At 36.2% G+C, this 16511-nt stretch overlaps 1 protein-coding gene across 6 annotated transcripts in view; it reads right to left on the reverse strand.

The window, feature by feature from the left end:
• The window catches only part of etnk1 (ethanolamine kinase 1), a 104804-nt gene that overhangs the window by 38878 nt on the left and 49415 nt on the right, over nt 1–16511 (reverse strand). For 4 of the 6 annotated variants that reach the window (XM_051930154.1, XM_028815745.2, XM_028815736.2 and 1 more), the window contains exons 4-5: nt 8501–8646; nt 2083–2166 (exon numbers count right to left, since the gene is read on the reverse strand). In XM_051930154.1, the coding sequence (XP_051786114.1) occupies nt 2083–2166; nt 8501–8646 (230 nt within the window). The remainder of the gene's footprint in view (nt 1–2082; nt 2167–8500; nt 8647–16511) is intronic. The other 2 variants (XM_028815761.2, XM_028815753.2) reach the window with 1 other exon arrangement.

Below are 16511 nucleotides of genomic sequence, written 5' to 3' on the forward strand. Positions count from 1 at the left end.
GCCAAGATTGTGGATCATCTTTACTTGTGTGGAGGTGGTTATGTGGTTTGTCCTTGAAAAGACTGATGTTGCTTAAAAGATGACAATCTGCAATCTACAGAGCACTGTAGGTGTCAGACAAAAAAAAATCTGTTATAATGAATTATTAATCCATTTGAACAGATTATTTTTATTTCCAGCTATCTTGGTTGGAGATCCTCAATTCCAAAGCACATTTTTTTCTTTCATTATTTAAAACAATTGCACAGATCCTCACCTCCTCACCCTGCTCCTTCATCCCACCTCTATGGCAGCATTAGTTGGAGCAGGTGATGACACAAGGGAAGGAGAAAAAAACAATTATAAAAAAAAAAAAAAAAAAAAAAAACCAAATTTAGAGAAGGCGAGTTTCTGCACACTGTCACTGAAAAATAGATGAAGAGCTGCTCTGGAACCAGATGCTGTGGACAGACTGGTGTTTCTGTCATACAATATGAAGTTTCCTCAGTAGAATTTTACAATTTTTTTCTGATATCTTTGTACAATATTGGATAGAACTTGAAATTAGTCATTTGTTTAAAAATATATAGGTTTTTTTTTGTATCTTTGTGCAATATATGACAGAACATATTTACCAATGCTAGTTTTTTTCCTGTGCATTATTTGTCAAAACTTTGGATTTTTACACTATAGTACGGTATGTTAGCTTTTTGTTTTTGCTTTTATGTTGCACAATTCACCTTACAGCAGAGCAGTTAAGTTTAACAATGTTTATACCCTGTATTTCAATTATGATTAGTATTTTATTCCTTTTGATTTATTCCCTTTTAATATTCACAATAAAGGCAAGTGTCTGTTTAAAATGCTCTCCTTATAATAGTTTGTTGGTCTTAGTGCATTTTTTTGAGTAAATCCTGTAGGCCACTTTAAAATAGTTTTCTCATACTTTGACTGGTGATTTTAATGTTTTTGTGTTATTTTACTACAGTTTTAAGTAAATCAAGCTAGATCAATAAGACATTCACAAACATGTTTTTAAAGGATGCAAAATATTGTCTAATTATCGTTATTGTCAAAGCCTGAGAAAAGAGAGATAATTTTTTGCCAATATTGCACACCCCTTTTGCAGGTAATACTTAATGTGGTGGATGGTGTATAGTCAGCTGAATCATTAAAGAGGGAACCATATACAGAATATACAATTGAGAAAATTTGAGGCTGATGTAATTTAGTGGAAATAAATGTAAGGTGATACATGCAATGTAATACATGTGGACGACCCACATACAGCAGATCCCTGGCGGTTGAAAATAACTGCCAGAAGAAGAAACTAATGTGATTATAGAGTCCACACTGTCAAGTGCTTCAGTGATTTCTGTTATTTTTTTCCTTCTTGTACTTGCGACCAGGCAATGGCAATGTCAACAACAATCTTATGGTAGTCGTGCGTTGAAAGTTCTTTGCATGGCTGCTACAATTCTGTGACGTCATGCTGGCCTCACAAAGCATCATAGGGCACTTGGGGAAAAAAAATACTCACTTTTGCCACCTGAACAGTGAATTTATAAGAAAATATTAGATGAAGGTGATTACTAGCGAATGCAGCATAATTGCTGTTAATTTGGAGCTTGTGGGACCAGTCAATCTTGGGTCTTACTCATGTGCATGCATGTGCACGCACACACACACACACACACACACACACACACAATAATCACACTCACACAAACTGTGTGCCAATCAAGAGTCACCAATTTTAAATTACATTCACATTTACAAACCTGAGGAAGCTAAGGTGTTTGCAGGAAAAACCCATATAGTGTGTCAATAACCTCAAAGCTTCTATAGCAGTAAGGGCACATTACTAATTATCTACCATCCCATATAAGGCAACTAATTCAACAACATTATCTAATTTAAAAACTAGTGATAACTTAAAACAATACACAACTTGAAATGGACATATTCAGAAATGTAAATATTTGAATTTGAATAAATTCAATTCAATTTTAATAAATTAAATTCAGAGGTAAATTCAAAGCAGCCAATATTACATGTGAAACTTTCTTGCATTGATTTTATAGATCATTAACGTTTTCTTACCTGCAAATTCATTAAAATGATTCCCAATATCATATGCCTGGTAGTTGTAGCCTGCATACTCATAGTCAATAAATTTTAAATGACCTACATGGGACATAAAAAATAAAACGTAAAAAACATACATTGGCAACTCCATCATAGACCTTGACCAATTACTCGCAATTTAAATCTCTATGCATATACTCATATAAGTTTATGTATATTATATACAAACTGTATATACACATAAATGATTTTCTTATTGCGTTGGACAAAGAATGCAAATGTTCCAGGGTAAGACTAATTTGTGCAATGTATTTTAAACCTTGCCTTGCATAATTTGCTAATTTGCTCTCTGTAGAAATGTTATGCAACGTAAATTACAACTTTTCCTATTGTGGGTATTCCTTTTCACTATCTCATATGTTCCTTTTCTTTAATATTGTCAGACCTAAGTACATGTCCTAGCCATGTTCTCTGTCTCATTAGAAATGTTTTAACCAAATATCCTTTCCTCTAATCTTCGTCTATTCTCATTTCTTATTCACTCGCTTATAAAACAAACTAGCTCAATAAACAGGTACCTAAGTGGCTCATATATAAAAATAGAAGGATATTTAAATTACATTTAAGCACTTACATTGCAAATTCATATATATTTAATCTCTCACAACCAGATCTTCAAAATTATAAACTGCTTACAGACAATTTCAATGTGTAATATAACTCAAATATGTATATATATCAATAATATTCAAATATGTAATAAAGCAAATTAAAAAAAAAAAAAAAAAGCAAAAAGCACCAAACAAAGTCTTACCCCTGAACACAGCAAATTAAGAATTTCAAGGAACTTTTATAGTAATTTTCTCTGCAGTGTGAAATAAAATTTGTAATATTTAAATATGTTAAAGAATGCATATAAATACACTATAAACTATAGCACATTGACATTTAAAAGGGTCCTATTTTCTAAAACAGCAACATTTAAAATTTAAGTGACAATAACAACTATTTTTTAAAACAGTTACAATTAACTTTTTGTTGAGAAAGAAATGAAGCTAACAAGATACGATTAGGCGGTTACCAGGATGAGTGCTGTCCTAGGGGGGAGGTACATGAGAACAAGTGGTGCCAAAGACCTCCGGTCAGTGCTCTAAAGTAGCACGGCTGGAGCTGGCCGTGGGGCTGCATTGTCAAACCTAATGTGCAGCAGATGAAGAAAATTCGGCAAACTCACATTTCAAAGAACAAAAAAAAAAAAAAAAAAAACTTCACTTTAACATTTTAAATTAACTGTTAATATCAAGTCCTAATGTCTCATTGTCCCTTAGAGCCCAACCATAAACTGTACTTTCATAGTTGTAAAGGACTGGCTTGAGTTAATAAACTCAGATTTCAAGATATACATTATAGAAAAAAATGTCAAGTTTGGGGAAGGGAAGTAAAAACAAAATAAAACAAAAAAAGCAAAAACAACTCATGCCAGGCAAACATTGCCAATAATGGGCTTCTTTTCAGAGACAAACATTTAATAATATTGAAGTTAAAACCTATTTTTTAACTAGGCAAGTGTAACTATATTTACATTCCTGTTATGAAAAATGGTGTATTCAAAAAATACATCTGAATACTTCAAAAATCTTTATTAAAATAAAAATCTCTCTGCTGTACTTAAACAATACACTTATCTTTAAACAAATACTTCCACTTTCAAGAATATGTTTAAATGCATTTTCTTTTTTCACATCTATTAAACAAAAACACATTATGGAAAAATGAACAATATAATACTATGAAATTTCCCATTTATCCTTAAAAACATTTAAACAAAACTTCTTTATTATAAACTGCATATTTTCCACAAAGACGACAAAATTCTTTGCAGTCTGTTTGATTGTGAATTTTTAAAATATTGAAGTTTGGCATTGGTTATTTCAAAGCACATTAGTTCTTTTGTGAACACAAAAGCTCTCTGTGAAGCTTAAAGCCATTTATGTATATAATTTTTTTGCAAATGAATTGTATAGTTATTGTTACCATCCTTTTCTAAATGAGTGAAAGCCAAAAAGAAGAAAATCACTGTATAAGGTAATGTATAAACTCCAAAGTCTGCATGAAAGATGAACATGCATTTTATGTTACTATTCTAAAACAAAATTGGATTGGTGCGGCGTCCGCAGTGATGCGGGCTCTGCATCGGTCTGTCGTGGTGAAAAAGGAGCTGAGCCGTAAGGCAAAGCTCTCAATTTACCAGTCGATCTATGTTCCTACCCTCACCTATGGTCATGAGCTATGGGTAGTGACCGAAAGAACGAGATCGCGAATACAAGCGGCTGAAATGAGTTTCCTCCGCAGGGTGTCTGGGCTCTCTCTTAAAGACAGGGTGAGAAGCTCAGTCATCCGGGTGGGGCTCAGAGTAGAGCCGCTGCTCCTCTGCATCGAGAGGAGTCAGATGGGGTGGTTCGGGCATCTGATCAGGATGCCTCCGGACGCCTCCCTGGTGAGGTGTTCCGGGCACATCCAACTGGGAGGAGGCCCCGTGGAAGACCCAGGACACACTGGAGGGACTATGTCTCCCGGCTGGCCTGGGAACACCTTGGGATTCTCCCGGAAGAGCTAGAAGAAGTGGCCGGAGAGAGGGAAGTCTGGGTATCTCTGCTCAAGCTGCTGCCCCTGCGACCCGACCTCGGATAAGCAGAAGAGGATGGATGGATGCTAAAACAAATGGCAGGGAATGTGCAAAGCATTAATTCAGACCAAAATGATTATACTATACAAAGAAAATATGTAAACTTATTGACATGCATACATGTACATACTAATCAAAATTTCTGCAATAGCCACCATGTCTTGGGTTACAGCCAGAAACCATGAATTTCAGACTATGTTCATTTAAATAAATAAGCTGCTCAAGTTCATATAGAGGGGGAAAAATGTTCTATGCATGTTCTTTTGCAGCATAAAATCTTGTTAATATTGTACTGCTTCAATTAACATATTCAAGAACAGGGCAACACAACTTAATTTAATAATTAAGCAGGTGCAAAATAAAAGACACTCCTATAATGTGTGGACTCATTTTTAAAATCTTTAATCTTTAAACAACAATAACAGCCTATTCCAAGACTCAATGATACAAATTCACTTCTGGAAAAATGTTACTTTTTTTTTTTTTTTTTTAATTCAAACATTCAACTGCACTCAATCTATAATTTTCAATCAGAATACATTAAATATGGTTTCTTAAGCATAAAATTATCCTTCTAGTACAAATGAAAAATCAATTTAAACAATGTGATTTTTTTTCCAAGAGAATGTAGATCAGGTATTCTAAAGTTATCTATACGCACGGCAGTGTAGACTAGTCTGAAAAGGTAAAATAAATAAAAAATGCAAGTTAATGCAAACTGTAAAAATTGGCTACCACAGCTGCAAGGATTTATGGAAAATTTAATTTCTGGATTCCTCTTAATTTAAAATTTTAATTTGCAGTGACATTATTTGCAACATTCACTATTATGGTATTTATATTTTTCAACTGGTACTTTACTATTCTGATTTCAATAGCAAACTGTTAACACAATGTATTGCAGAAGTTCAATATTGTGCAACTCAGAAATGTATTTAACTTATTGTTATATGGATTAATTGCATTATAATCCAGGAAGGAAATAGCCAGTGAAAAATCTGCCACCCAAAAATGTTTTTATAATCTGTTACTTACTCTGTATTGTTTGTGGTAATGGCCGAGAAACATTTTTAATCTGTGTTTTGCTTTTTTACTACGGAGAAAGGAGATAAATTGCCAAAAAAAAAAACAACAACAATCACCATCAGGACATCCCTAAAAAAAAAAAAATTCAGTCTTGTCATGCCACATAATCCATATATCGGATAGCTAGTCATATATACTGACAATGTCCCAAACAAATATATTTTTGCCAAAACAAGATTAAATAACTCCAGCAAATCTTCAATGACTGGGCCCTCAAATTTTAAATTGAAGACCTGTTTCCCCCTCATTCATTGGTCAGGAGTCCTGCATAGCAACAGTTCATTCATTGGCTAACTTGGCAATTCACACCGTATCAACACTGTAGAATATCACTGTGGTCTGAGAAATGAGTAAATTTAGGAAAGGGATGCAAATGAAAAATTATCAGGTGGAATATATGCTTCACATTTTCGTATATCTGAGGTGCACTTTCACAAGCTACCATTGAAAAACCCAACTTCAATTCCCATTCGAATGTGTTCCCCCAACTTTTCGCTGAAGATTTTTAGGAAGCTGTTTATTTATTTAACAATGCTCGATTAAAAATACACGTGATTGATTATGACTTGACATTAGACATATGGATTATGCAACACAAGCAAACCAAGATATTTTGCATGGATATTTTGATATCATTTGCTATTTTTCAGTGTTGGTCCTCATTTAAGCCGATTGTTGTCAGGGACCTTATCTCTATTCTTCATAAAAATATGAGATTAAAAATTTTCTTAGGCCATTACTACAAACACCATGAGGTAACTAACAGATGTAAAAAAATAAATATATCAGTTTTGGGCAGAGTCTTGATAAAGTTTAATTTCATGAGTTCACTCAAGAAATAAAATGCCTGAAAACCCAAAAACCAAACCTCTAAATAGAAATATAAGGGGAAAAATGCTACCATATTTAGCTATCTGAAAATAAATAAGAATGATTCTACCAGACTACGATTTCTTAATCTAAACCTTACATAAATGTGAAACATATCAAAATAAAACTTGGGATAAAATCAGCAGCAGAACTAAAGAATCTTAAAAGTGTTTTCAGGATTTTCAATGTCATGTAGTCCAGATTCAAAAAATCCAGTTTAAATAATAAATTTAGAAAAATTAGTTCAACTTAGTCAAGAGTTTTAGAAGGGAGGCTTCAGCACCTGGATTTTACAGCTGTCCCAGTGGACTCCCGCTTTTCTCCTGGTCGATCCTAGGAGAGAAAAATCTAGACAGAAGGAGCTGTGAATTTGCTCCCAATGAGAGCTACTAAGTCTGTAATTACCAACTCAGGAATCAATCTAACTTTGTAGCTCACATTCAAACTATTCTAATTTTGTGCTGAAGTTAAAACATTTACTTAATCATTACAGAAAAAGGAGACTTTGGCTCCTAAAAATAGCAAATAATTCAATGTAATGATCATCTGTATAAATTATCATTAGAATGCTGTCCAGTACTTCTAAAAATTTATGAAAAAATTACAAGTTCTTAAAAGGAATGTTACACAGAATAAACAACTGAAATTATTCTGTCAATTTCATAATATAGCTGATATGAAATTAGATAATTCCATAGCTTTTAAACCACAGTGCTTTTATAAATTACAGAAGAGCAAAAATGTCCTCTTCAAAAAGAAATACTTTAAGCCATGTTTCTGTTAGACTAACAAATGGATTCTGAAATAATATATACATTAGTAACATGCAATATTTAATCAGATACAGATTTTTATTTATTACTCCTTTGAGAATTTGGCACAATCCAGAATGTTTATTTTGCAGGAAAAAAATTCTTTCCTTTACCATCTATTTTTAGAATGTCCCAGCAATATTTTAACAACTTACATTAAAATATAAAAGTATGTATAAATATTTCTTCAAAGTATTAAGTGTCTCTAAAGCATACTATTAAAAATAAACATTGCTTTAAAAAAATATTTGCAAGTACAATATTTTAATATACTAAATAAAAATAGATGTTGCAACATTTGTGAAGAAATGTTTATATTCTGGCATGAAATCCTATTAGGAGTAATAAATAAAAAACACAAAATTAAATGTACAGTAGAAATAATATAAAAAATAGACACTAATGTAAATAATAATACAACTCTGCTACACAATGATTTGAATGTTTTAACTTTTTTGCCTAATTTGATTTATAAACTAATGTATTTGGCTACCAACTAGCAGATTACTTTTTCCTATAATTAAATGGACAAATATTGGTAGCTAAATAAGCTAAATATATTATTCTTCCATACTTAAGAACAAGTGTTTAATAAAATTCTACTTTGTGGGAAAAAAAATTAAATGTAAAATGTTTTGCTTAATTACTTAGGCAAAACATCAGAAAACAAGCAAAGGACAATATTTGTACCCTTTTGAAACGGAGCTTATTTAACAATTCATTTCTGTGCGCATGTAGACTTACAGCTATATACACTAATATAGTTTTTCATTTGAATGAGTGGGGAACCCTACTATGTAAAATAAAAAAGCAAATAAAAACGTGGCTAAAATATTTCAAAATTAATTCAAATTGCAGTCTTCATTTTTAACAAAACCCGATCTTTGATAATAGTAACTAAAATGCCTAACCCATTAGCATTATTTAAACATTAAGCCATTTACAATATCAAATTTTGTTATCTACAAGTAAAACTCACCTTCTTTATCATTGAAGATTATATTCTTACACAAAAGATCATTATGGCAAAGAACCACAGGGGATCCCAAACTAGACAACCTTTTTTTCATCCAGTTCATCTCCTGTTGCAGTTGTTGAAAGCTGGGGACACCTTCAATAAATCTACTTCAAATAAGATAGTTAAAAGTAAATGTCATCTTTAAATATTTTCGTTCATACTAAAAAAAATGAAGCAAAATAAAAAGAATCACTATATTGACAGCTCTTAAAAATCAAACTAATAAATTAAAAACTTTAAAAAGATAATATCCTAGATAAAAAAAACTGAACCGGATCTTCTTCTGTACTCCTCTGTTTTCTTTCACCATAGTCTCCCTGTTCAACCCAAAAGTTCTTCTCAGCTGGGCTGAGACCATGGCAATTGCAGTCATCTTCTTTTATGGCTCCCATCCTGATCACCATCCTTTAGAACCAACTGAGCCAGTCTTGGTGTCCACATCTGCTAGCATAGCTGATCTCCTCAAGAGCTTTCCCTTTGCTCCATCACAGTGTTCCTAGATTGTATAGCCTCCATCCTGCAACCCCAACCAATTCACTTTATCTTCCCATCTTTCTCAGAATTCCTTATTTTTCACTCTCTCTCTTCTTCTTAACCCCTCAGACTCTTTACAGACTCATGGTGTAGGTGCCTAGTCAATGAGCAACAGAGAACCAACGAGGGACAGTTGAGATGACTGTGCCCTTGCAAATGAATCAAACAGCTGCACTCCCCATTAAGCACTCCAAGGCTATATAGTTTTTCTCCCTGAACACACACTCATAGTCCGAGCTAATACCTGCACCAATTCTAATCTGCAATGGACCATGGACTCGATTACAGTATTAACTTTCAAACCAAACAAAACAAAATCAAACCTGGGAACAGAAAAGACTACAGCAGTAATTAAAAAACTAATATAAAAATAAAGTAACACAGATATGGTTATAGATTTATGGGTAGCAACAACAATTTAATATAGGCATGATTAGTTTTTTTTTTTTTTTTTTTTAGATTAAATCATTTAATTGAAATGTTTTAAAAAGCAATTTTCAAAACACAATTTTTTTTATTTTTTTTTAATTACCAAATGGTACAGTTAAACAGCTGTGCAAACACCCTAGTTTAATCAGCTGGTCAGGTGTGTATAGTCAAAATGTATTAATGCAAAGAACAACATCAGTGGTGCTTCTATAATGAATTAACAAAAAAGGCTGTAACATTAATGCAATGTTAAGTCGTATGTCTGTAACTAGATTAGATATGAATGAATCCAAATTTTTTCAGGACTTAAAAACAGACACCAATGTGAAAAAGCATGTATATACACAAACACACAGCCTGGCCAAAAAAAAAGTCGCCACCTGGATTTAACTAAGCAAATAGGTACGAGCCTCCTATTGGATAATTACTGCATGGGCGATTATCTTTGAGCTGGCAACAAGTTATTTAACCCCAACTGGTGCAATGAGTTGCTTCTCATTTCTTAAACAACCATGTCGAAAGACATAGCTCTTGGTCGTGGAAAAGATGTTAGTCTGTTTGAGAAGGGTCAAACAGCATGTTAAAGCACCAACACGGGGTGAAGCCTGTCTGGATTTAGTATTTTGTAATAATCAGGATAGAATTGAGGGTGTAGAGGTGATTGAACCACTAGGGTCAAGTGACCATAATGTAATACAATTCTCAGTATTTTGTAAGAGTGCAGATGCAAAGACTAAAATTGTTAAGTTGAACTTTGGTAGGGCTAATTTTGAGCAGATGCGACAAAGTCTAAGTAGGATACACTGGGATAAGCTTTTAAGTGTGGAGACAGTTGAGGAGCAGTGGAACAGGTTTAAAAATGTTTTACATGTAATGCAGGACAGATACATCCCTAAATTTGGAATTAATAGGAAACGAAAAAAAACTCCACGGTGGATTAATAAAGATTTAAAAAAGAAGTTGCAAAGGAAAAAACTGCTTTATAAGGCATATAAGACTAATGACTGCAAAGTGAATTGTAGAGCGTATGAGAACATGAGGGCAACCATTAAGAAGGATATCAGGAAGGCTAAAAGACAGTTGGAGAGGAATATAGCAGATAAGGTGAAAGAAGACCCTAAGAGATTCTTTCAGTATTTTAGTAGTAAAAGAACAGTCAAGGAGGAGGTCAAGTGCATCAGGAATAGTAAAGGGGAATTAAAAGATACAGACAGTGAAATAGCGGATGCATTAAACTTACATTTTTCTGAGGTGTTTACAAGTGAGCAAGTGGATAACCTCCCAGAGGTAACAGGGACTACTAAGTAGGTACTGAGGGATTTGGAAATTGTAGAGGGAGAAGTACTGCTCAGATTAAATAAGCTGAAATCGAACAAATCACCAGGACCAGATAATATTTATCCTCATGTTCTTAAGGAGGCTAGTGAGTGCATATATAAACCCTTGACGCAACTTTTTAGGAAGTCACTGTGCACTGGAGAGATTCCGAAGGACTGGAAAATGGCAAATATCTTCCCATTATATAAAAAGGGTGACAGGGCAGATCCAAGCAACTATAGGCCAGTAAGCTTAACATGCATCACAGGAAAATTAATGGAAGGAATTATTAAGGATAAGATCGAGCAACACCTGGCAAGGACAGGAGTTATTCTAAGCAGTCAGCATGGGTTCAGAAAAGGGAGGTCGTGTTTTACTAACATGCTGGAATTCTATGAGGAGGCAACAAAAGGAAACGATCAAAGTGGAGCTTATGATATTATTTATCTGGACTTTCAGAAAGCATTTGATAAGGTGCCACATGAGAGGTTGGGCATCAAATTAAAAGAGGTGGGAGTTCAGGGTGATGTTTGTAGATGGGTGCAGAATTGGCTCAGACACAGGAAGCAGAGGGTGATGGTGCGAGGAACCTCATCAGAACTGGCTGATGTTAAGAGTGGTGTTCCACAGGGGTCAGTGCTAGGGCCACTGCTATTTTTAATATATATATATATATATATATAAATGATTTAGATAGTAATATAAGTAACAAGCTGGTTAAGTTTGCAGATGATACCAAGATAGGTGGATTAGCAGATAATTTGAAATCCGTTATATCATTACAGAAGGACCTGGATAGCATACAGGCTTGGGCAGATTTGTGGCAGATGAAATTTAATGTCAGTAAATGTAAAGTATTGCACATTGGAAGTAAAAATGTTAGGTTTGAATACACAATGGGCGGTCGGAAAATCGAGAGTAGGCCTTATGAGAAGGATTTAGGAGTCATAGTGGACTCTAAGCTATCGACTTCCCGACAGTGTTCAGAAGCCATTAAGACGGCTAACAGAATGTTAGGATATATAGCGCAATGTGTGGAGTACAAGTCCAAGGAGGCTATGCTCAATCTTTATAATGCACTGGTGAGGCCTCATCTTGAGTACTGTGTGCAATTTTGGTCTCCAGGCTACAAAAAGGACATAGCAGCGCTAGAAAAGGTCCAAAGAAGAGCGACTAGGCTGATTCCAGGGCTACATGGGTTGAATTATGAGGAAAGATTAAAAGAGCTGAGCCTTTACAGTTTAAGCAAAAGAAGATTAAGAGGTGACATGATTGAAGTGTTTCAAATTATGAAGGGAATTAGTGCAGTGGATCGAGACTGTTATTTTAAAATGAGTTCATCAAGAACACGGGGACACAGTTGGAAACTTTTTAAGGGTAAATTTCGCACAAACATTAGGAAGTTTTTCTTTACACAAAGAACGATAGAAACTTGGAATAAGCTACAAAGTAGTGTAGTAGACAGTAAGATGTTAGGGTCTTTCAAAACTCGACTTGATGTTTTCTTGGAAGAAATAAGTGGATAGTACTGGTGAGCTTTGTTGGGCTGAATGGCCTATTCTCGTCAAGAGTGTTCTAATGTTCTAAATCACTGGCAGAGAAAACATCTAAGGAGATTGCAGAAACTACCAAAATTGGGTTAAGAACTGTCCAACGCATTATTAAAAACTGGAAGGATAGTGGGGACCCATCGTCTTCGAGGAAGAAATGTGGCCGCAAAAAAATCCTGAATGATCGTGATCGGCGATCACTTAAACGTTTGGTGAAATCAAATCAAAGAAAAAACAACAGTGGAACTCAGGTCTATGTTTAATAGTGAAAGTAAGACCATTTCCACACACACAATGCGAAGAGAACTCAAGGGATTGGGACTGAACAGCTGTGAAGCTGTAAGAAAACCACTAATCAGTGAGGCAAACCGGAAAAAAAGGCTTCAATTTGCTAGGGAGCATAAAGATTGGACTTTGGAGCAATGGAAGAAGGTCATGTGGTCTGATGAGTCAAGATTTACCCTGTTCCAGAGTGATGGGCACATCAGGGTAAGAAGAGAGGCAGATGAAGTGATGCACACATCATGCCTAGTGCACCATCATCAATGCAAGATCTTGGTGAAAAATTAATGAAACACTGGATGGAACCAAATCTTGTGACATTGCAGAAGCTTATCAAAACAATGCCACAGCAAATGCGTGCCGTAATCAAAGCTAAAAGCGGTCCAACGAAATATTACAGTGTGAGAACTTTTTTTTTTGGTGGCGACTTTTTGTTTTTGGCTAGGCAGTGTATATAAAAATTATATTATATATATATATATATATATATATATATATATATATATATATATATATATATATATATATATATATATATATATATATATATATATATATATATATATATATATATATATATATATATATATAAAGTATTCACAGCGCATCACTTTTTCCACATTTTGTTATGTTACAGCCTTATTCCAAAATGGATTAAATTCATTTTTTTTCCTCAGAATTCTACACACAACACCCCATAATGACAACGTGAAAAAAGTTTACTTGAGGTTTTTGCAAATTTATTAAAAATAAAAAAACTGAGAAATCTATCACATGTACATAAGTATTCACAGCCTTTGCTCAATACTTTGTCGATGCACCTTTGGCAGCAATTACAGCCTCAAGTCTTTTTGAATATGATGCCACAAGCTTGGCACACCTATCCTTGGCCAGTTTCGCCCATTCCTCTTTGCAGCACCTCTCAAGCTCCATCAGGTTGGAGGGGAAGCGTCGGTGCAGTGTCATTTTAAGATCTCTCCAGAGATGTTCAATCGGATTCAAGTCTGGGCTCTGGCTGGGCTACTCAAGGACATTCACAGAGTTGTCGTGAAGCCACTCCTTTGATATCTTGGCTGTGTGCTTAGGGTCGTTGTCCTGCTGAAAGATGAACCGTCACCCCAGTCTGAGGTCAAGGGCGCTCTGGAGCAGGTTTTCATCCAGGATGTCTCTGTACATTGCTGCAGTCATCTTTCCCTTTATCCTGACTAGTCTCCCAGTTCCTGCCGCTGAAAAACATCCCCACAGCATGATGCTGCCACCACCATGCTTCACTGTAGGGATGGTGCCAGGTTTCCTCCAAACGTGACGCCTGGCATTCACACCAAAGAGTTCAATCTTTGTCTCATCAGACCAGAGAATTTTGGCAAACTCCAGGCAGGCTGCCATGTGCCTTTTACTAAGGAGTGGCTTCTGTCTGGCCACTCTACCATACAGGCCTGATTGGTGGATTGCTGCAGAGATGGTTGTCCTTCTGCAAGGTTCTCCTCTCTCCACAGAGGACCTCTGGAGCTCTGACAGAGTGACCATTGGGTTCTTGGTCACCTCCCTGACTAAGGCCCTTCTCTCCCAATCGCTCAGTTTAGATGGCCGGCCAGCTCTAAGAACAGTCCTGGTGGTTTTGAACTTCTTCCACTTACGGATGATGGAGGCCACTGTGCTCATTGGGACCTTCAAAGCAGCAGAAATTTTTCTATAACCTTTCCCAGATTTGTGCCTCGAGACAATCCTGTCTCAGAGGTCTACAGACAATTCCTTTGACTTCATGCTTGCTTTTTGCTCTGACATGAACTGTCAACCTTGCATAGACAGGTGTGTGCCTTTCCAAATCATGTCCAATCAACTGAATTTACCACAGGTGGACTCCAATTAAGCTGGAGAAACATCTCAAGGATGATCAGGTGAAACAGGATGCATAATATAATAATTATATAATATATAGAATATATTTACTGTAGTAACCCAGCCACAGGGGATGCACAAACCAGTGTACAGTAATCCCTCGCTATATCGCGCTTCGCCCTTCGCGGCTTCACTCCATCGCGGATTTTATATGTAAGCATATTTAAATATATATCGCGGATTTTTCGCTGCTTCGCGGGTTTTTGAGGACAATGGATCTTTTAATTTCTGGTACATGCTTCCTCAGTTGGTTTGCCCAGTTGATTTCATACAAGGGATGCTATTGGCAGATGGCTGAGAAGCTACCCAGCTTACTTTTCTCTGTCTCTTGCGCTGACTATCTGTGATCCTGACGTAGGGGGTGTGAGCAGGGGGGGCTGTTTGCACACCTAGACGATACGGACGCTCGTCTAAAAATGCTGAAAGATTATCTTCACTTTGCTACCTTCTGTGTGCAGCTTTTAAGTATGCTGCACGGTGCTTCGCATACTTAAAAGCTCAAAGGGCACGTATTGATTTTTTAATCTGTCTCTCTCTAACTCTCTCTCTCTCTCTCTGCTCCTGACGGAGGGGGTGTGAGCTGCCGCCTTCAACAGCTTTGTGCCGCGGTGCTTCGCATACTTACAAGCCAAACAGCCATATTGATTTATTTGCTCCTTTGAAGAGGAAGATATGTTTGCATTCTTTTAATTGTGAGACTGAACTGTCATCTCTGTCTTGTTATGGAGCACAGTTTAAACTTTTGAAAAAGAGACAAATGTTTGTTTGCAGTGTTTGAATAACGTTCCTGTCTCTCTACAACCTCCTGTGTTTCTGCGCAAATCTGTGACCCAAGCATGACAATATAAAAATAACCATATAAACATATGGTTTCTACTTCGCGGATTTTCTTATTTCGCGGGTGGCTCTGGAACGCAACCCCCGCGATGGAGGAGGGATTACTGTATTTCTTTATGCCGGTCCCAAGCACGGATAAATGGAGAGGGTTATGTCAGGAAAGGCATCCAGTGTAAAATTTTGCCAAATCAATACGCGGACAATACAATTTTCCATACCGGATCGGTCGAGCCCCAAGTTAACAACAACGACCACCAGTACTGTTAGCCAACAGGGTGCTGGTGGAAATTGGGCTACTGTTGGCCGAAGAAGAAGGAGGAGAAGAAGAGGGAGGAGATGTGTCCAGAGGCAGGAGGAGAGGAGGAAGGTAAAGAGAGTGAAACTGAGCGTAGAAACTTTGAATGGTGGCAGTATGACTGGTAAGGTGAGAGAGTTAGCAGATATGATGGAGAGAAGGAAGGTTGATATATTGCACATGCAAGAGGAGTAAGGCCAGGTGGATCGGAGGTGGATTCAAATTGTTCTATCGTGGTGTGGATAGGAAGAGAAATGGAGTAGAGGTTATTCTGAATGAACAGTATGTCAAGAGTGTTTTGGAGGTGAAAAGAGTGTCAGACAGAGTAATGATTATGAAGCTGGAAATTGGAGGTGTAATGATGAATGTTGTTAGTGAATATGCCCCGCAAGTTGGGTTTGCAATGGATGAGAAAGAAGATTTTTGAAGTGAGTTGGATGAAGTCATGAACAGTGTACCCAAGGGACAAAAAGTAGTTATTGGAGTGGATTTCAATGGACATGATAGTGAAGGGAACAGAGGAGATGAGGAGGTGATGGGTAGGTATGGTGTCAAGGAGAGGAATGAAGAAAGTCAGAGAATAGTGGATTTTGCCAAAAGGATGGACATGGCTGTGCTGAATTAGGGTTACGTACAAGAGTGGAGGAAGATGCACACAAGTAGATTACATCCTATGCAGAAAAGTTGATCTGAAAGAGATTGAAGACTGCAAAGTGGTGGCAGGGGAAAGTGTAGTTAAGCAGCATGGGATGGTGGTCTGTAAGATGACGTTGGAGATCAAGAAGAGTAAGACAAGGCAGAGCCAAGGATCAAATGGTGGAAGACGGCA

Source organism: Erpetoichthys calabaricus, chromosome 1 (assembly GCF_900747795.2).
Source record: "Erpetoichthys calabaricus chromosome 1, fErpCal1.3, whole genome shotgun sequence".
In the NCBI taxonomy this organism is placed as follows: Eukaryota; Metazoa; Chordata; class Cladistia; order Polypteriformes; family Polypteridae; genus Erpetoichthys; species Erpetoichthys calabaricus.